At 40.4% G+C, this 20,867-nt stretch overlaps 1 protein-coding gene and 1 long non-coding RNA gene across 3 annotated transcripts in view; both read right to left on the bottom strand.

Moving 5' to 3' along the window:
- Positions 1-10,826: 10,826 nt before the first annotated feature.
- LOC130923809 (cytoplasmic polyadenylation element-binding protein 1-like) overlaps positions 10,827-20,867 on the bottom strand; it is a 36,147-nt gene continuing 26,106 nt past the window's right edge. The window contains exons 7-12 of one of the 2 annotated variants that reach the window (XM_057849811.1): positions 17,285-17,389; positions 14,826-14,962; positions 14,468-14,666; positions 12,332-12,426; positions 12,187-12,267; positions 10,827-12,113 (exon numbers count right to left, since the gene is read on the bottom strand). In XM_057849811.1, the coding sequence (XP_057705794.1) occupies positions 12,003-12,113; positions 12,187-12,267; positions 12,332-12,426; positions 14,468-14,666; positions 14,826-14,962; positions 17,285-17,389 (728 nt within the window). In that variant the 3' untranslated portion in view covers positions 10,827-12,002. The remainder of the gene's footprint in view (positions 12,114-12,186; positions 12,268-12,331; positions 12,427-14,467; positions 14,667-14,825; positions 14,963-17,284; positions 17,390-20,867) is intronic. The other variant, XM_057849821.1, reaches the window with a different exon arrangement.
- LOC130923820 (uncharacterized) lies at positions 18,181-20,472 on the bottom strand. The gene is made up of 3 exons (XR_009064790.1): positions 20,094-20,472; positions 19,978-20,028; positions 18,181-19,599 (listed from the first exon to the last, which is right to left on the bottom strand). It is a non-coding gene; the product is annotated as an uncharacterized LOC130923820 (long non-coding RNA).

Genomic DNA, 20,867 nt, shown 5'->3' with positions numbered 1-20,867 from the left:
CTGTGAGGGTGATTTCTGTAAGTCTTTAGCACACACTCTATGGTTCTTTTTGACCTCTCTAGGTATTCTCCGCTGAACTCTTGGCGTCATCTTTGGTGGACGGCCACTCCTCGGGAGACAAGCAACAGTGCCAAACTCTCTCTATTTGTACACAACATCTCTGACTGTCTATTGATGAACATCCAGACTTTTAGAGATGGTTTTGTATCCTTTCCCAGCTTTATACAAATCAATAATCCTTGATCGCAGGTCTTCAGACAGACCTTTTGACCTAGCCATGATGCACATCAGACAATGCTTCTCATCAAGACAATTCTTACCAGGTGTGTGTTTTATAGTGGGCAGGGCAGCGTTAAACCACTCATCAGTGACTCGGCACACACCTGACTTAAATTGTTTGGTAAAAATTGGCTTCAATTGTTCTAAAAGTCTCCTTAGGCAGAGGGTTCATTTAGTTATTTTTCCCCCTTTTGCATGCTGTCCTCTTTAAAATAGGAACCTATAAATGTTGGTGTGGTTTTAGTTAAAGCAGACACTGTTTTTACATCTGTGCAATTTTGACAAAGATCAGACCACATTTGATGGTGGTTTTATGCAGAAATGTGAGAATTTCCAAAAGGTTCAGATACTTTTTCATACCACTGTACATTACTTTATTAATTTAAAACAAAAGACTGAAATTCTACAGTGGTTTCTTCCATAATCATCCCACAAACACCATTCTTGGCCATAGTTTTATATATAGTTGATGTGTGCACAGAGATATTGGACTGTGCCAGTGATTTCTGTAAGTCTTTAGCAGAAAGGTTAGGTCTAGGGTTCTTTTTTAAGTTTCTGAGTCTTCTGCGCTGAACTCTTGGCGTCATCTTTGGTGGACAGGCACTCCTTGGGATGGAAGCAACAGTGCCAAAATCTCTCCATTTATAGACAACTTCTCTGACTGTCGATTGATGAACATGCAGACTTTTAGAGATGGTTTTGTATCCTTTTCCAGCTTTATACAAATCAACAATCCTTGAAAGCAGGTCTTCAGACAGCTCTTTTGACCAAGCAATGGTGCACATCAGACAATGCTTCTCATCGGTACATTTCTTTAAGCTTTTTAAACTACTCATCAGTCATTGGACACACACCTGACTTAAAATGTTTGGTAAAAATTCGTTTCAACTGGTCTTTAAAGTGATCCTCTAGTTTTAAGACAAGTAATTCTTAAAAGATACATCTTAGTATGAGTTATAATAATTTGACATTAAATCCCTCTTAATGTTTTCGTTTTAATAAAATTTGTAAAATTATTTTAACTGATTGTTCGCCATGGTTGTTGACGTCGCAGTGCTGTGACGTCACAAATCCCGCTGCCGGACTTCTCTCGACTTCAGCGTGTCATTCATTAGCAACATCTCGTCAGTTCGTCCCTTCCAATTTGAACCAGAGCGGAAAAGTGAAGAGCAGGACAGCACTGTCGGTCGTTCACAAGACGAAGAGCAAAGGCGAAATGCAGAGCAAGAAATACCTGATGAGGCAAGAGTTGGGCTAAACTTCTGGTGTACTTGCGGCAAGTGCATCTCGATGACAACGGAGCGAGAGAGCGTATGTTGTCGAGAACTCAGGTTTTTGTCAGCAGATCTTCAAGGTGAGTTATTGCGTCATCAAACTCATTCCAATATAATTGTGTAGATTGTTAGCATCCAGAGCTGTCGTATGCTTTACATACAGTACAGGCCAAAACACATTGGCATTCGTGCCTTTTTATTTTCTTGACCATTGACATTATAAACTCTCACTGAAGGCAATAAAACTATGAATGTGTGGCGAGCTAGGGAAGGATGCGGAGTATCAAACCACGGAGCTAATCCGCGTTGTTTTATTGACATTTAGGCTGCAAGAAATAGCAATGTCTGTCTGGCATGCGACCCGCGGAAGGTAACAGTTATTTCCAGCTGTTCCCTTCACAGAGTACCCCCCCAACCACGCAACGTGCCAACATAATTTCCGCCGGTGAATTCTGTTATAACTTGCTACAAATGCACACGTGTGTATTGTGTACTTAGAAAAAAGGTGAAATAACTAAAAACGTGTGATATTCTAGTATCTTCAAAGTAGCCACCCTTTTCTCTGATTACTGTTTGGCACTCTTGCCATTCTCACGATGAGCTTTCAGAGGGAGTCCCCTAAAATGGATTTTGACTTCACATGTATGCCATTCCGGCGATGAGAATTTATTGCTTTATCAATGGGGTTGGGACATTTGTGTTGCATTGAATGAATTGCATTGGACGTGCTTTGATCAGTTTGAGTGACAGCATCACTCATATTAGCTGAATACTGAACACACACTGCCTGATGAACTGACAGTAGAGGTGAATTATTAGCTTCCTCTGTGACTAGCGGTACGCCCGAAGGTTCGCCTCCCGCTGTAGCGACAGGAGCGGCTTGGGTGCTTAAGAGGGCGGCCAGAGTGTCTCGTCCGTCTCGCTTCATTGCGCGCATTTCACTCGATATCCGAGCAGGCTGAGGCTTCTTGTGCGGGAAAATAGTTGCAACAGCATTTGGTTTTAGTCTGCGCTTATATCTAGCCGCTCCGATGAGATCTTTCATTAGTTGTCATCTACTAAAATTCTCAAACGCGGCAGGAGAAAAATGGCGACAACAAAGCCTTGGTTGTTTGGGAAGATTTGCTTGTCTACAGGCATTTTCCCAAACCTTTCTCCTCTTCTTGTCAACAGGAAATTTGTGGAGACTCGCATCACTCTCCTTGTTTCCATTTGACTCGAAATTGCATCCATAAGCAGCACATCGTGGCATTTTACTTCGCGAGTTAAGCCAGTAATACACAGTTGTTGTACACACGCTACACGATTGGAAAAATATCATCTACGTCATCACTCCGCACCCGCAGAACATGGCGCCAACTATCGGTCAAAATATGCACTAAATATTATAAAATATTTCCATTGATTTAACATTTTATGTGTTTCTAACGACATATTTTAATACAAGAGAACAATTGTGATTTATTAGAGCCTACATGTCTTTAAAATCGAGGATCACTTTAAGTCTCCTTTGGCAGAGGGTTCTCTGACTTATTTTTCCCTCTTCTGTCATTGTTTGCATGCTATCCTCATTAAAATATGAAAACCTATAAATGTTTGGGTGGTTGTAGTTAAAGCACACACTGTATTTTCATCTGTGTGATTTTGACAAAGATCAGATCACATTTGATGGTGAGTTCATGCAGAAATGTGAGAAATTTCAAAAGGTTCAGATACTTTTTCATACCACTGTAACGCTCTTGCCACCTGCAAAACCTGCAATGTAGAAGTTCGACGGGGCGGAAAGAAAGTGTCCTCGTTCAACACCAGTGACCTGATCAGCCATTTAAAGGTGCATCACAAAGATTTGTGCAACAAATATGAGGCTGCCACTAGCGTGAAGGCTAAAGCTAATAATGGAAAGCTACGGGGCTTGTGAAGATCGGAGACGATTTTGACCGAAGTGACCCAATAGCCAAAGACCTGGATGAAAAAATAATGCCGTTTATAGCATTCGGTGACCAGCCGTTTACAGTCGTTGAGGACATGGGAAAGTGCTGTCAGTCAAGTAATCATGCTTAACATGACGGCACAGTGATTAGATGATAATGTGACCATGCACCAAATCAAACTCCCCTCACAAGAACTTCCTGGGTCACACACAACAGAGGCAAGTACTGCATTCAGTACAATGCATCCACATAACGTCTGGATCAGATTATTTTTTCTTAAATCCAGTCAAATAATTTTGTCCATCTTGTTTTGAGTGTTAAAGACTAGTTAACAGATGAATGCATCAAATTATTCCACTTACTTGATGTAAATATCACTATTTGTTCCTATAAAGCCCATACATTTACAAATTTGGTCATTTTTCACCTAAATAAAAAGAAAATGCTTTAAAACAAGATTATGAACCGTATCTATTCTTGAATCAAGAACATTTCTGACAAAAAAGCTTTTTCTAAGATTAAATACAATAATGTATTGCTTAAAATAAGGCTGTTAAGCATATTTTCAGCTACCTATTTTTCTTATTTCAAGAAATCTGAGTGAAATTAACCTGAAGCACTAGCAGATAATTTCACTAATTTCCAATCGATTTACACAGAAAACAAGCAAATTTAACTAATTTTAAGGAAGTGTGTATTTGCAGCGTAGTAATGTTATATATGTTAGGAATGGCTTACTTTTCAAGACATTTTCGTGCAACTTAGGTATTTACTCTTTAAATAATTGTTGCCAAAAGCTTACCATTACACATTGTCAGACAATACATTGTTTAGATGTTGGAATTTACTACTTGCTCACATTTGAAGTAGAAAAGGTAGCAAATTCTATTTTTGCACAGTAACATTTGCTCTTGTGCATAGTGATTCCTCGTTTTTCATGCTTAATGGGGACCTCAACCCGCTGCAATAAGTGAAAACCGCGAAAATTTTGTGTGTGTGCGTGTGTGTTCAATGTATTTATTCAGATTTAGCATTATGAATAAATATATATAGATATAGGTATACAGTGCCCTCCATAATTATTGGATTTATAATAATTATGTGTTTTTTTTAGCTTTTAATATTTTTTTTTTCTAAATAATATGGGACCTTACTGGAAAAAAAGAGAAAAATCCAACCTTCAATACAAGTGCATTTATTCAGTGGGGAAAAATCCCTCATAAAGAAATAATTATTTGACATCAAATAATGTGTGTCACAATTATTAGCACCCCTGGTGTTAATACTTTGCACAACCCCCTTTTGCCAATAAAACAGCACCTAATCTTCTCCTATAATGTTTCACAAGATGGGAAAAGACAGAAAGCGGGATCTTCAGCCATTCCTCTTTGCAGAATCTCTCTAAATCATCCAGAGACCTGGGTCCTCTCCTCTGTACTCTCCTCTTCAGCTCACCCCACAGGTTTTCAATGGGGTTGAGGTCTGGGGACTGAGATGGCCATGGGAGGAGCTTGATTTTGTGTCTGGTGAACCATTTCTGTGTCGATTTGGCCATATGTTTAGGGTCATTGTCTTGCTGAAAGACCCAGTGACGACCCATCTTCAGCTTTCGGGCAGAGGGCAACAGATTTTGATCTAAAATGATTTCAAAACATTCATGATGCCATGCACCCTAACAAGGTTCCCAGGGCCTTTGGAAGCGAAACAGCCCCACAGCATCACTGACCCACCCCCATACTTCACAGTGGGTATGAGGTGCTTTTCAGCATGCGCATCTTTCGTGGCATGCCAGACCCACTTATAGCGTTTGTTGCCAAAAAGCTCAATCTTGGTCTCATCTGACCAAAGCACACGGTCCCAGTTGAAGCCCCAATATCGCTTGGAAAACTCCAGACGTTTGTGTTTATGATTGTGAGTGAGGAAAGGTTTTCTCCGTGCATGGCTCCCAAACGACTTGTTGGCGTGTAGACAGCACCTCATACCCACTGTGAAGTATGGGGGTGGGTCAGTGATGCTGTGGGGCTGCTTCACTTCCAAAGGCCCTGGGAACCTTGTTAGGGTGGTGTAAGGTCCCATATTATTTAGAAAGAAAAAATTATTAGAAGCTAAAAAACACATAATTATTATAAATCCAATAATTATGGAGGGCACTGTATATATATATATATATGGCGGAAAACACAGACAAGACTGAAAAAGCAGTTTCTGTTCTTGCACTCCTCTTTAAAAGAAACTGCTGTCTTTTAAGCCAAAACAACTGTTGTGTTTGATAGAACAATATGACTATATGCTGCCATAGCAGATTCATGGCGCATTAAGCCCCTGGACTATTTTTAATTTGTCCGTTTTACCCTGGAAACCCCCGTTTACAGACGTCGCACAACCGCTTTGTTTTCAACCAGGCCATAAAAAGAAGGTAAGAAATTATATTTATTAATCAAAATCTCTGTCATTTTTATCTCAGAATCATTAATTGATGTCTAATATTTCGTTTGAAAAAAAAAAAACTTTAAAAACTTATTCATTCGCATGTTTTAAACTTTTAAACAAATTACGTCACAATGAAAAAAATGGCGTCTGTAAAAAAGTCACTGATATCTAACTCATGACTATCGATTAATTGTATTTTTTTGTTACTGTCGCCTTTTCTCCGATATGTAAGAAGATAATCAATCCAAACAAAGAAAAAAAAAAAAAAAAAAAAAAAAAAGTTTAAAAGGGTAAATATATGAAAAAGAAAATCTCAACCACTCCTTGATGTCTGCGATTTCTGCATCGCGACCCTTGTTATATTACCATGTTTCACCCATAAAATCTAAAAAAAAATCCAGCTGTGGTCATTCACAGCTGTGTCTTGACACTCGGTGATACATGCTACATGGAGTTTTTGGATTGAAACAATTTAAGTACGCGATAATATCTTGTTAAAGTCACCGCGTCTGTAATTCTGCTCTCGCGTGCTCTCACCTCCAGATAGGGTTTTGCTGTTTTAAAAAAAAATTTTTTTTTTTTACAAAATGCCCTCCTGTTCAACATTTTCCCCCCAGAAAATTGAGATTTTAAGCTTTCCAATGATGTATCACACATACATATCGGACAATTTTGAAAGTTGGCTAAATTTGGGGTGTCCGAGCGGAACTTCAAGTCACCTGAGTGTTTTCCGCCATATATATTTTTTATAGGGCTGTCAAACGATTAAAAATTTTAACCGAGTTAATTACAGATTTAAAATTAATTAATCGTAATTAATCGCAATTAATCGCAATTCAAACCATCCATAAAATATGCCATATTTTTCTGTAAATGATATATATATATCCTGTAAAATAATTTGTTGGAATGGAAAGATAAGACACAAGATGGATATATACATTCAACATACGGTACATAAGGACTGTAGTGGGCATTTCACTCTACTGTCATTTAAATCTGTCTATGCTGTCCTCACTCCGAAGCGTCTACATTTTCCAAAGCTAGACAGCTAGTGAACGACGCCTTAATAATCAGACTTCTTCCTTTTTCATCTGATTTATTAATAAAATGGCCTCAAACCACTGTCCTCTTTAGACCGTAGTGAAACTACAAAAAAAAGTACAAAAGCATTGCATTAGCAACAACGTTAGCTTAGCACGCTATACAGGTTCACTAAACATAAAAAGCGTCTCATACAAAAAATATAACATTTCGCTTACTAACATAATATGTACATTCTTTACAACAACCATACTTACGGACAAATCTTGTCCAAGGATCATATAAGCACAACATTACATCGTAGGCGTCAGCCCGAGACGTCGTGCAGCCATATTGAACTGGCAAGAAAGCAATAAACCATGTCGTAGAGCGACCACAAGAGTTCGCTGTTAGACAGCACAAAAAAACTTGCTGTAAAACTTACCAAAAGGCAGAATACTGTCTGAGCAGGACATGTGCGTTAATTGCGTCAAATATTTTAACGTGATTAATTAAAAAAATTAATTACCGCGCGTTAACGCGATAATATTGACAGCCCTAATTTTTTAATAAACGTTTTTTAAGCACTTTAAATGTAATAATTATGATAAGTTTTAAACATGTTACCGTCTCACCAAATCATTTTTAAACAAGAATAAAGCAGAAAAATGCTTGGCTTTATTAAATGCTCCAGTGAGTGAGTCCACTCAAATCCGCTCAAGCTGCTCGCTCACAAACAATGAGTTGCCACAGCAACTGTTTAACAAGTTAAATGATGGTTAACGCATGTAGCGCTGTGAAGTCTGCTTCTCTGGCAGGTTCAAACGTCTGTCGATCATCGTTAACTTTAATAAGCAACTCCAGTGCACTCACTGCCTGACCAACAGAGAGCAGGGAGAGGGAGGGAGCGAGCGAGAGGGAGACTACGCGATTGACTTGGGAAAGCTCATTTGTATTTTTTTAAATTGAAAAAAAAATCCGCGATGGACTTAGGGCGCGAAATTTGAAGGGCGAAGTAGCGAGGGATCACTGTACTTTAAAATTTTACTTGGAAAAACTTCGTGATTGATGGTGCAGGAACCAAACAGGGAACTAGATGGCCTAGCTTCCAACTTACTGTATGTAGTAGTGGTCTGAGACGACATGGCATTCCACCAGTGGCGTGAAGTAGCCCAATGGTTTGATACCTATCCAAGGATGGTGTGTCTATTTCTTTCCCCTTCCTCAATCGCGTTGAGTTCTTTTCAGTGTGGAGATGGAGGGTCTGTGATCATCCCCCACATGCCCCTCCTGGATGCCATGAATGCTGCCTATGTGACAGGTACACGCAGGTCCACGTGTCTGAGGCGGGGCATGGAAAACCTTCCCTCCAATGCCTTCAAGTAGGGGCGCTGGCGGCTGTGCCGTTGTCTCGAGCTTTATCATATTGTGGTTAGAGTCCCTACACTGTCGATATTGAGCGCATCGTGCAGCGCGGTGTGGTTTCGCGTCCTAGCCCGGGTGGAAGCGGATCGCGTTGGAGCGCGGCGCGTTTCAAACCGGTTACATTGGTGCCGTGACCCGGATCGGCAGCGAAGGTTTTCGGGAGTTGAGTGTGACGGGTACACGCAGCTGCGCGTGTGTGAAGCGGGGTGTGGACAACCTTCCCTCCAATGCCTTCGAGTAGGAATGTTGGCGGCTGTCCCGTTGGCACAAGCTTTATGGCGCAGTGTTTAACGTCCCGACACTGTCGATATTGAGTGAGTCGTGCAGCGCAGCGCGTCACAGCCTGGTGAAGAGAGCGGGTTTCAAACCGGTTACACCTACAATGAGATCACACCTGATGGCAGGGATGGCAGGGAAGACATACAGGGTGATGCTGATGAGGCCATGTGGCTCAATGCAGAGTACCAAGCAGATTAAGGACATTTTTCTATATATCTTTTTAAATACTACATCTTTCGTCGGTGCATTTTTCTGTTTTTATTCTCACTTTAGTGAAGGATTTCTGACACAAATAAACCCTTTGCAAAAATTGTGACTTTTTCCGTCAACTGGTTCCACTGGATATGTTTACTGTAGTAAAGAAGCAATGTGTGCATTTAGACCTACTACAAGCAAAAAATCGGATATACAGTCGTACCTCTACTTACGAAATTAATTGGTTCTGGAAGTAGTTTCTTAACTTGAAAAATCTGTAAATAGAGACGTGTTTTCCATGTAAATAACCTGATCCGTTCCAAATATTTTATAATGCATAAAAATATAAATGCATCGAAACATGTAACAAATACATGTTACAATTAGATTATTGTGTAATAAACAGTATATATATGATATATGGCGGAAAACACAGACGAGGCTGAAAATGCAGTTTCTGCTCTTGCACCCCTCTTTAACCCTTGAGAGTCGAAGGACGCGCCGGCGCGTGCTCCAAAAGCTCCTGATAGCTAGCTGCATTGACCCTGCCCTTGATAAAACACCATAGACCAACACCAGCAGCTGACATGGCACCCCAGACAATCACTGACTGTGGGTACCTGACACTGGACTTCAGGCATTTTGCCATCTCCTTGTCCCCAGTCTTGCTCCAAAGTCTGGCACCTTGATTTCCGAATGACATGCAAAATCTGCTTTCATCTGAAAAAAGTTCTTTGGACCACTGAGCAACAGTCCAGTGCTGCTTCTCTGTAGCCCAGGTCAGGTGCTTCTGCCACTGTTTCAGGTTCAAAAGTGGCACCAGCACATGCCTGTGCACGGTGGCTCTGGATGTTTCTACTCCAGACTCAGTCCAGTTTCTGCAGGTCCCCCAAGGTCTGGAATCAGCCCTTCTCCACAATCTTTCTCAGGGTGCGGTCACCTCTTCTGGTCGTGTAGCGTTTCCTGCCACACTTTTTCCTTTCCACAAACTTCCCACTGAGGTGCCTTGATACAGCACTCTGGGAACAGCCTATTCGCTCAGAAATTTCTTTCTGCGTCTCAGCCTTTTGCTTGAGGGTGTCAGTGATGACCTTCTGGACAGCAGTCAGGTCGGCAGTCTTGCCCATGATTGCGGTTTTGAGTAAAGAACCAGGCTGGGAGTTTTTAAAAGCCTCAAGAATCTTTTACAGGGGTTTTTGAGTTACGGTCATTCGTTGATTAGGTTAGTAGCTTCTTTAGGGTACCTTTTCATGATGTGCTAATTTTTTTTAGATGGGGGGGTTTTGGTGTTTATTTTTGCCAAAAATCATCAATATTAAAACAATAAAAGGCTTGAACTACTTCCGTTGTGTGTAATGAATCTAAAATATATGAAACTAATATTTAGCAGTACATTACAGAAAATAATGAACTTTATCACAATATGCTATTTTTTGAGAAGGACCAGTAGGCTTTGTCATGCCTGCGCATTTTCTACATACAATGCGTGCGAAATGGTAATACACACACATGCTTGATAGCCTAATAGTAGTACGTAAACTACTACAAAGACCGCGACATACTTCACCTACAGTGTGTTGCAGTTTTTGTATTGGAAATAATGTGCTCGTGTATTATAACGCAATCCACAGGACACACACATTTGAAAACTTAAGTCCAATAAGCCTCTGTTCAACGCCCGTTTCATAAATCGGGCCTTATTCAACGTGACCCATTGCCAAGAAAACATTTAATTCCCAAGTTTAAATACACTATTGTTTCTTTTATTTTTTTAGCCACAAGCTTCTTTCAGCAATGCCACTCTTTAACCATAGCCAAACGAATCAAATTTGCATTCTTAAGACACTAGTATAGGACACTGCAAAATATGATCGAACATCAATTTTTCATCCTCCATTTATAAGCAGATTTGAATTTTTATTTACGGTAGTGGCGGTCCATTGCAGCGTTCACGCAACACTGACATCGCATTGGATTAAGAGCCCAGACAGCACAGCTGAATGCTTAAACACCTTTATTGTGCCCAATCTGAACATACTCCACAACTGTAAGCAGCAAACTTGGCAGACCACAATGAGGTAGACTTTGCAAACTGTAAAAAGCAGCTGGGTGAATGGAACTGAATAGCGAGCGGAACGACAGACTTTGGCACACAGCTTATGCAATCACGTCCATCTGTAACAGGAAGGCAAACTAGGCTCGCAAAGTGTGTGTTGGGAAGTCTACTCTAGGTCTGGGTGGACTATTTGACCCGCGACGTGGAAGTTCTTACATTCGACAGGAAGTAAGCGGCTCCGACACAGCCACCGCCCGCCTCCTCCCGCCGATGTACTAATGTGATTAAAACCGCTGCCACCTCTCCACAAGTGCAAATTAAAAAAGTGCAAACAAAAAAACATTAACTCGAGATCCAGTCTATGGATGACCGGTCGAAGCGGTATTCCGCACTACGGGAGTACAACTGCGACAAAGCAAGTTAGGCGGGACTTCCGAACTGTGCTCATCATGTTGAAATCTGGCAGGGCAAATTAAAAAAGCGGGCAGAAAAAATTGACGAGGGGAAAAAAATAAAAATGGTTTTCTCCAAAACAGTCAGCAGGTAGAATTCTGTTCAAATTTTTTATGTCACGACTTAAAACCGTTGCGTGTACAAATTAGTAAAAAACTGCGTAAAAGTCTGAAATGCGACTGGTTAAATGAAGCCCAACGTTCAACTCCCAAAGTAAGAAACGCCAGTTGGCCGGCACTGGAAAAAACACGCCAACTAGGGGGAAAACTAAAAATTTAAAGGCACTGTATGGCATTTGCCAATGAACGGCAATGAGACTTGCGTGACTGCTCTTCACTATGCAACATTTAAACCAAGGAAAAGAAAAACAAAAAAAAAGGGGGGGGGGCATTTTCCTCCATTTCGTAACCTTCAGTTGACTCAGGCATGAGAAAATGCTGGATAAGTGAACGGGCCCTCACCCCCAACAAGGTCACAGTGCATAGTGCCACAAGTGTGAACAGCAAAAACAGAGCAAGTGCAAAAAAGTGAACATTTCCTATATATATCCCCAGTGCCTGGTGGAGTGCCGCGCACCATCCCGCTGACGAGAGGACGGACGCCCGGCACGTGCTCTGCGGCCCGGCCCCATGTAGGGCGTCTCGCTCCGGGCCCTTCCTAGCTGGACTCCCTGTTCTTCTGGTTGCGCATGAGGGGCCGGTGGTTGCTCAGGATGTCCATGGAATGCTGCCAGTGCCAGCACGAGCGGCAGTAGTACTTGAAGCACGCCTGCGTGCATGGGCACATTGGTCAGGAGCATTTCAACAGCACGCTCATGTTTTTAGTTTTCCCGAGCGCCCACCTGGTCTCTGCAGAAGAAAGGCCCAGCTTGGCGGAGGCAAACCTGACACATGGAATCTTCCAGGTAAGGGTCGATCTGGACCTGAAAAGAAAGGGAGCTTGGCTTTCGCTTGCATATTTTGAGAACCGCAGAGCTTTTGCGGTACCTTCTTGGTAAACTTGGGACTTTTGATCTCCACAAATGCTGCGCACACCGCCTTAAGGTAACTTCTCTGATTGTTAAAAGTCACACGGCCAGAGCCTGCACACAAAATCCAGCAGACATCTCAAGAGGGCTGCTACAAACAGTTATTCGGATACTTTACCAGTTCATATACACATACAGTAAACACTTTATTGCAGAAGTCTGAATATTTACTGTATTTATTACATGTAAAGGATCAGGTTTTTAATTTTAAAATATATTTATATGTTCTAAAGACAAAATTATCTAGAAATACAATGGCATTGCCAAAAGAAACAAAAAACTACTGTAAACTGTACAGTACTGTTACATGTAAGGAACTTTAAAACAATAAACCTGTATTGGATCAGGACTATTGGCAGATACTCAAAATCCGGTGACTCGGACGCAAAAACATGCGATTGGGACATCCCTAATAAACACTTTACAAGTAATGACAAAACATTTGACATCATTCACAGCAACAATCCATTTGACCTGGCAGTGACTGAAAAGAGGAAAAAAATATATGGCGGAAAACAGACAAGGCTGAAAGAGCAGTTTCTGCTGTATTTTAAGCCAAAACAGTTGATTTCATGGCATATTAAGCCTCTGAACTAGTCTTAATTTGTCCGTTTTACCCTGAGACCCCCGTTTGCAGACGTCGCGCAACCGCTTTTGTTTCAACCCAGCCATAAAAAGGTAAGCAATATATTATTTGAAACGTCTCATTTTTAGCTTAGACTTAATTGATGTCTAATATTTAGTTTAAAAAAATATAAAACTACTAAAAAATTACTCACCCACATATTTTAAACTTAAATTATGTCACAATGAAAAAAAATAGTGTCTGTAAATGAGTCAAGGATATCTACCTCATTGTCAAGGATGCTCAAGTTTTAACTCCAAGACAAGTGTTACCTCGATAGCTAGGTTAGAGAAATAAATACGACCACAACCATGGATTGATTTTCTTCGAAGGTTTTAGTACAAGAGCTCTCGGGTACAGACGCGGAATAACGCACAAAGTGCCTCTCCGCATGTGGACAAAAGAGATACATGGCATGCCTCTATTTATGGGTTGGCATCATAGAAATGAAACCGAAAACTTGGTAAAAACATCTCAAGTTACAGAAAAACATCTCTCATAGGGGAAAACCACCTTAAGCTATAACCTTGAATCACCAGCGGTGGCCAGGTAGAAGTTTGATAAGCCACAGTTGCTTTAATGTATTCATTCAGGGCATGTTGGAAAACACAGGAAAATAACAGTCCATATTTGGGCATACTGTGATACAGTCAAGGCTATACTCAACAGATTAATCTAACAATGATGCTCAATGTTCTCATGCAAACATATCAGAAGCATACAAAATATGTTTGTGTTTTAAGCATGAATAAAATTCTTACACTCATAACTATCGCTTAATTGTTTTTGTTACTGTCGCATTTCCCCCCAATATTTTAGATGATAATCGATCCCAACAAAAAAATTGTTTGGGTTTTTTTTTTTTTTTTTTTAAAAGGGTAAATACATGAAAATCTCGACTCGATGTCTGCGATTTCTGCATCGTGACCCTTGGTATATTACCATGTTTCACGCATAAAATCCCAAAAAGATCCAGCTGTGGCCTTTCACAGCTGTGTCTAGACGCTCAGTGATACATGCCACATGGAGTTTTTGGATCGAAAAGAGGCAAGTATGCGATAATATCTCGTTAAAAATCATGGCGTCTTTATGCTCTCTCTCCCCCCAGTTAGGGTTAAAATGCCCTCCTGTTCCAAATTTTTCTTCCCCCGGAAAATTGAGATTTTAAGCTTTCCAACGATGTATCACACATGCATATAAAAACAATTTTGAAATTTGGCAAAATTGGAATTTGACAATTTTGGCAGCCTTAATTCAAAATGAGGCAAAAGCCATTTTCAAACTTCTGAATTGGCCTATATGTTTGTACAGTTTCAAGTTGAGGGCTTTTAGGTGCAGCCTTCATTTCAATATTGTGATCGCTGACAGCCCTCCCATTTCAAACAAATAGCACGTCTATCGCCATCAGTGTCAGCCAATGAATTAAGTTTGCTACATGGGTTGAAAACGCGGGAGGTTGTGGTGTCTTACCTATGGGATATTTGTGTTTGTCTGTGTCGATGCCTGCATACATGACTCCTCCAAACAAATCATTCATAATGCTGGCCAGCGCTTCAGCATTGAGCATGCCATGCAGTGCTCCCACAAACACAGTCTTGCTGGGGTCCAAACGTTGTGCAGGGAAGCGCACGTAGTTGCTGTCAGAAATGACCCAAGGGATAACCTGCACCTGCGAGGACAGGGCGAGAACTTTCACTACACTAAAGGCTACTGAACCTGTACAACAGGTCACACTACACCCCCCCCCCCCCCCCTCCAAAAAAAAAAAAAAAAAAAAAAAAAAAAAAAAGATGCTTGGCAAGAATGATTTTGTCAAATTTCTACTCACATCCTTGCAACGCATTCGGCGACTGGACATTTTGAAGTAGTACTCCCTGTTATCCTCTGGGTTGAAGGGGTCCTGAGAGCAGGCATGGAGCAAGGCCCGCACAGATTTCTCATTTTCAAATACCAGGTAGACATAGCCTACAAGGAGAGCAAAAAGAATCTGGAATTCGTAAGGTACACGCAAGAAAACCATTGAACCAAGAAAACAAATGCAACAAAAAACGTCTGTACAAAATGTTTAACTCATTAGACTTTCAGTAGCGCTGCAAAGGTGGCTTTGACGACCGGCATTCCAGACACTCCCCACTAAGGCCAAGGGGACAGGCCGGAAAAGTGGATAGAGTCTAGGCTCACCTAATTTTTCTAGTTGCACCGTCCTACAAGAAGAATTTTTCCAGGTGCTACAGGACCCGTGGGATTGGGAGTGAATTCTACTATCAGGATCGGGAACTACGACAAAGTCTGGGTCGATCCGAGGCTTGTGCCGATAACCGTAAATATGTGATGACAGACAAGGCAGAGTCTCAGCTGGTGAAGCAGCCATCCCCAAAAGTGGCGAGTGCTTCCTCCTTATTTTGCTAGGGTACTCATCGTTAGATGATGTGATTTAAGCATTTTAATATTAAAAACGCCCAATTTTTCTAAACAATGCATTTTAGAGCTTTAATTTTGATACAGTCATACCGCAATACTACATTTCCCTCTAGTATAAACTTGGCCGAGGGGACAAAGTAACAGTACCAAGCCCGGTAGATTCTGGGCCACATCACGGTAGAGGTTAGATCTTGTGCCCAAAATCGAACCGCCGTGGCGGACTTATAAATTATTTATTTAAAAAAAAAAAATTAAAAAAAAAAAAAAAAAAAAAAAAAAAAAAAAAAAAAAAAAAATGGAAGAGCAGGCTCTCTATTGCGCTTTTGCTCGCACGCACAACCGCACATGAACGCCGTGCCACCGCCCGCTTTTTCTTGTCCTCCCGCTGTAGCGCTTGCGCACGGCCGAGGCGCCGCCCTCTTTTTCATTTTCTCCTGCTCTGGCGCCTTCCGCGCGTACATAAAACTTTCCAAGTTGGCAAGAAAAGTGTTGTGCATCCCTGTAAGCAGCAGCAGCGAGAGTTTTCAGCGCTGCAGGCCGCACAATAGATCAGCGGAGAACGTCACTGAAACCTGCCACAGTGGACGCAATCTTATTCCTGCACGACGACGACCAAAAAATATAAACACTAAGTCAGCCATAATATCCTGCTGTTCAAATCGCCATTTTTAGTCCGAGCCGGTCTAATTATTTCCCTTATTTCACAAGAATAAAGAGCAGGACACGAGGCCGCAGGTTGCAGACTGCACTCAAGGCCAGCCCGCAGTTTAAAAGCTTTTATTTCATTTTAAATTTTTTATAAGTTATTTTTGGTATTGTCATTACAATAAAGAATTATTTCAAAGCATTTGTAGTTTTATTTTTTTGCTGCTGTTCCCTTTCCTTGTCAGAGGCGCGTCCATGTGAGAACAATATCCAACACTCAGAAATATATTTAACAAACTTTCCCAGCGTTATTTCGTTGTGTAAATGTTTTTATAATTCTCATAAATGTAGACTATTTAAATATTGAGTAAACTTGCTTTTCTGACAACTGTGAATTCGTGACGAAAGACATTTATGCACACAAAGGCAACAAATGTGATCTTTTGAATCTTTGTCTGCAAAACCGCTTTTTTTTTATATTAAACTTTCCCAGCGTTATTTCGTTGTGTAAATGCTTTTATAATGATCATAAAAATATGTACACTATTTAAACATTAAGAAAACTTGCGTTTTTTTCTGCCAACTCGAAGAAATGAAAAATTGCTGCTGCTGCGTTTTTTTCTTTTTTCGCGTCACTCCATAAAATAAAAAAATAAAAATTTTAAATCGGGTTTTTCGGGCTCAGGCCTACAAATCTAGTTAATTGATCGGGCTCGGGCCGGGTCGTGCCTCAATACCAGCGGGCCGTGTCGGGTCGGGCCAGATTTTTTTAGGCTCGAACTAGGCTCTACAAAAGGGTAGCTTATTTAAGAGTATGGTAGAACCTGGAAACATTTTAAAAAAAAAAAAGGATACTTATTTAGGCAGCAGAGAATTTCCGGGTCAATGTTTAGAGGAAGGCTGCAGTTAAGAGAACTTAGTTAAGCCTTATATCTTAATTCACAATTTCACCTCAGTTCTGTCATCCAAGAGTCAATTCACTTACTATCACTATTAAAAGTTGACGTGACACCAAAAACTCAACTATAACCAAGATCAACTAGAACACCAGTGTACCATATTATAAAACCAGATTAACGTGTCGGTAGATGTCTTGAGTTTTAGCCAATAGAACAACTCCTTTACCTGACAACTCACAAGCATGCCAATGTGTTCACCATAGTGCTACCTGAAACCTTTAGTGGGGGGAAAAAAATGGCCTACCCATTTGTTATTCATTACCTTTGGCGACATTACCTTTGGGAGGACAGCGAGGGTGCTTTCCATCCTTACCAGGCCATTCCACCGACAGAGGCCCATAGCCACTGAAGGTGTTGACGAGTCCAGCTGGAAAGAGGAAGGAGACGCTTGGGCAAATGCTTTAGAAATAACAGCAATTTTGAAGATCATGAAACTGACTAAAACTGCCTTTAACTCACGCGAGACCACAGCACTACTGTTCTCAAAATTTCAACTGCTTTAGATAAAATTTTACATGGCACTAACTCACTGGCTGCCATTGACAGCACTTGACAATTTAGAATGTTCATAAAAATACATAACTGACACGCCAGTGTGGCTAAAATGACCAAAAATGGGGTGTACACATATGTGGATGTAAGCCCGTCGCAATAACAAATTTTAATAGGCGATGTATTGTCTCAAATTATTGCTGATGCGCAATTTTTTTTCCACCCCAATTCAACCACTAATGTAGTGACAATACATCCTGATAAATCACCCATTCTAATGCAATAAATTATCATTCTTAAATAAACCTATCAAAAATATTTTTAAAAATGCATAAAGAGTCATTTGAAAGCTCTAAGTGCAGGATATGAAATGGGTGGTAAACCCAACGCCATTTTCGTTCTTTGAGCCCATCCAAAATGACTCATTTTGTCCTGAAAAGTGTGCATGTTGGCAAATCTGAAGCCAAATTATTCATTGCCAATCAGATTTTTCATAATTGTGTCATTTTAAAGCTATTCTTCGTGTAGAATCAAATGTATGTGTAACTGTACAAAAATCCTCTCAGGCTTAAACTACTAATTCACTATCAAGTTAACAGTTCAAAACAGTAAATAAAATACTCAAGTCCCCTTCTGTATCAGCAGCTTTAAAGAGGAACTGAAGACCTTTCCGGATTTTGGTGTAATTTTATGAATATAAACTTGGGACAAGTTCGTCAAAACAACCATGACATTATCAACACGTAATTGTAAGGATAATTTGCGTTTTTTTATTTTTTTTGCACTCCGTTAATGGTCCCTTCGCAAACCCGGAAGTGTGACGTAGGCAACAGAAGACTACCCACAGCTAACATAGCAGCAACAACGATGTCAGTGATATTTCCACCAAAGGTAACCATTCAGGATCGCTCTTTCGTGACGCTACCGATGGCAAAGGCTCCCAGGAAAGATGAACTACAATTAATCCCTACATGTTTGAACCTGGGGCGTCAGATGACGGCGATTTACTTGACACAGCAGATGGCGTCATGACGCCAATTGACAGCTCGACACTTCACGAACGGGAGAGTGAGTGGTTAGTCCAGCATCGTGATTTTTTTTATTAGAATGCGATTACATGGTTGTATATTTTTCCATGCTCTACACATAGCTAAAACTGGATATTAGGTAATGGGACAGCGCCTACCGATCTAAATATGGTAAAGCTAGCCCAAATGTGGCTAAATGAATGAAATGTTATTGATATTTCAAAATAAATGACAAAACCATTTTATTTTCCAGGTGATGCTGTAAACCATCAAGTAATTACCCTTCCAAGAGTATGCCTGTGTCATCAGGAGATCCCAGACGTGAGAGCCAAACTTGCAGAGGCTGAAGCACTGACAGGGGCATGAATTTCATTAAAAAAAATAAAACCATAAATTGTTAACAACATTGACACATTTTGTTGACTGTTTAATGTATTCCTTTGTTATATAAAATATTGTAATTATATTACATTCTGAAAAAATATTCAATAGGCCGCAATAATGATACCAGGTTTATGTTGAATCAGCATTAGCTTTCGTTGTCAGATTGTGACACAACATGTTATACCAAGCACACAACGGCACACATCAAAGAGCATAATTTTAGTAAGCAACACAAAGTTAGGATAGCAACGGACTAGCGCAACATTGAAAAATGATAATGGCAGTGGGAAATATGTATTTACTCTTTTCTGTAGCATGAAGTGTTCTCTATACAAAGATAATGCATTATCATTAAAATATGAAGGTAACTTGATTTTTCTTTTAAAAAATGTGTACTGTATATATGACTAGTTTATGATTTCATGTCATCAAAATTTGCTACATTTATTTCTCCTAAATCATCGTCATCTGATGTCGCAGACAGAAGAAATTCAGCATCTGGCAGGCCTCATAGGATCTCTTCAGTCATCATCGCTGGACACCGCATCACTTCGGTCATCATATGACTCGACCCACTCTCTCTTGATTTTGGGAAACTGGGTGGCAACTGACTTGCAACGCTTTTTTCATCGTGTTGAGGGTTTCCGCCACTTAATTTTTTATGTTTGGCTTCCTGGAGGTAAAAAAAAATCACAGCAGCATGAAAATATTGGATGAATCCTAATTTTAATTTAATAATTTCTTGGTGATCAAATAATAATGCCCCAGTCATACCAGCATCTATTTGATGCTATTGTTCCCTCTTCAAATAGGCAGACCTTGATGTTGAAATATAAAAAACGAGCCAAAGACCTATTTGGTGCTGGGGACATTTGAATTTACATAACACCTATTGATATAGTAATAAAATCTCATGAGTAGACGACATGTCAGCCAACCTATCTACTTATGACAGGCCAACAGCAAAAAAAAAAAAAATGTCGCACTTCAACAAACTGGCAGTAGGAGTCCCCCTAGTATATATAAAAAAAGCCATTAATGTTCTACTTACGTCTTTGGAAAACCAAGGTTGCATTGTTGTAGGTTTTCAAAGCTGTCGTGGCTGAAATGATGAAAACAATGAGCCGATTGGGGACCTGTATGCATGCTAACAAAAACGGTCCAAACCTTTGCAGGAGAAGTTTTTTTTTTTTGGACCACTCCTAGAGTCTCGAGTCTTCCTGTGAGTAATTCATATCGCTACACATCGAGATGGCATGACGAATCCCGCGAGTAAAACCCAGAAAATGTTTGCAATATATGGCGAGGATAGCGTGGTGCTATATTTCCGTGTTCAGAGTGGTGGCGAGGCTTCCTGGAAGTTACGTCACGAGGTAGGGGTCGGCAGGACGGCGCGTCCCTCGTTGCTATGGTGTTGCTATGGCCTTAACTCAAAAACTACGCGGTCAATTATTATTATTATTTTTTTAAGTGACTTTTTGAGAGAGCGAATGACGCATTTAATACAATTCAACTGAGTAAAACACTTAAGAGCGAAATCTGAAAACCTCTTCAGTTCCCCTTTAAACTACCGGTACTCAATTTTAATGTTGTGAATTATCCGTTAAAGTTGTTAAAATTGCTCCCGTTATTCCATTATTTCCCTTCAACTTTTGACATGTGAAAGTTAAAACTGTTTCATCATTTAAAGACAGATTCAAGTCTAGATTTTGCCAATTTAGGAGTATTTTAGATGAAAAGTTCATTAGGTTTGCTCGGAAGGTTTGCAACAACAGCCTTTCAGAGAAGTAGCTTTAAGATGGCGGCAGTTTACTAAAACCGACAAGTCTGAATAGTCATCATTCACAGATGAAGCCCTTTACAATGGATTAAACAGTATTACATGAATACAAAGTGGTCGTGGTTAGTCAACCAAAGTCTTCCCAAACAGAGCTATTCAAG

Source organism: Corythoichthys intestinalis, chromosome 1, assembly GCF_030265065.1.
Source record: "Corythoichthys intestinalis isolate RoL2023-P3 chromosome 1, ASM3026506v1, whole genome shotgun sequence".
Classification (NCBI taxonomy): domain Eukaryota; kingdom Metazoa; phylum Chordata; class Actinopteri; order Syngnathiformes; family Syngnathidae; genus Corythoichthys; species Corythoichthys intestinalis.
The sequence above is the reverse complement of the archived record's forward strand: the minus strand, read 5'-3'. Positions and strand labels throughout refer to the sequence as shown.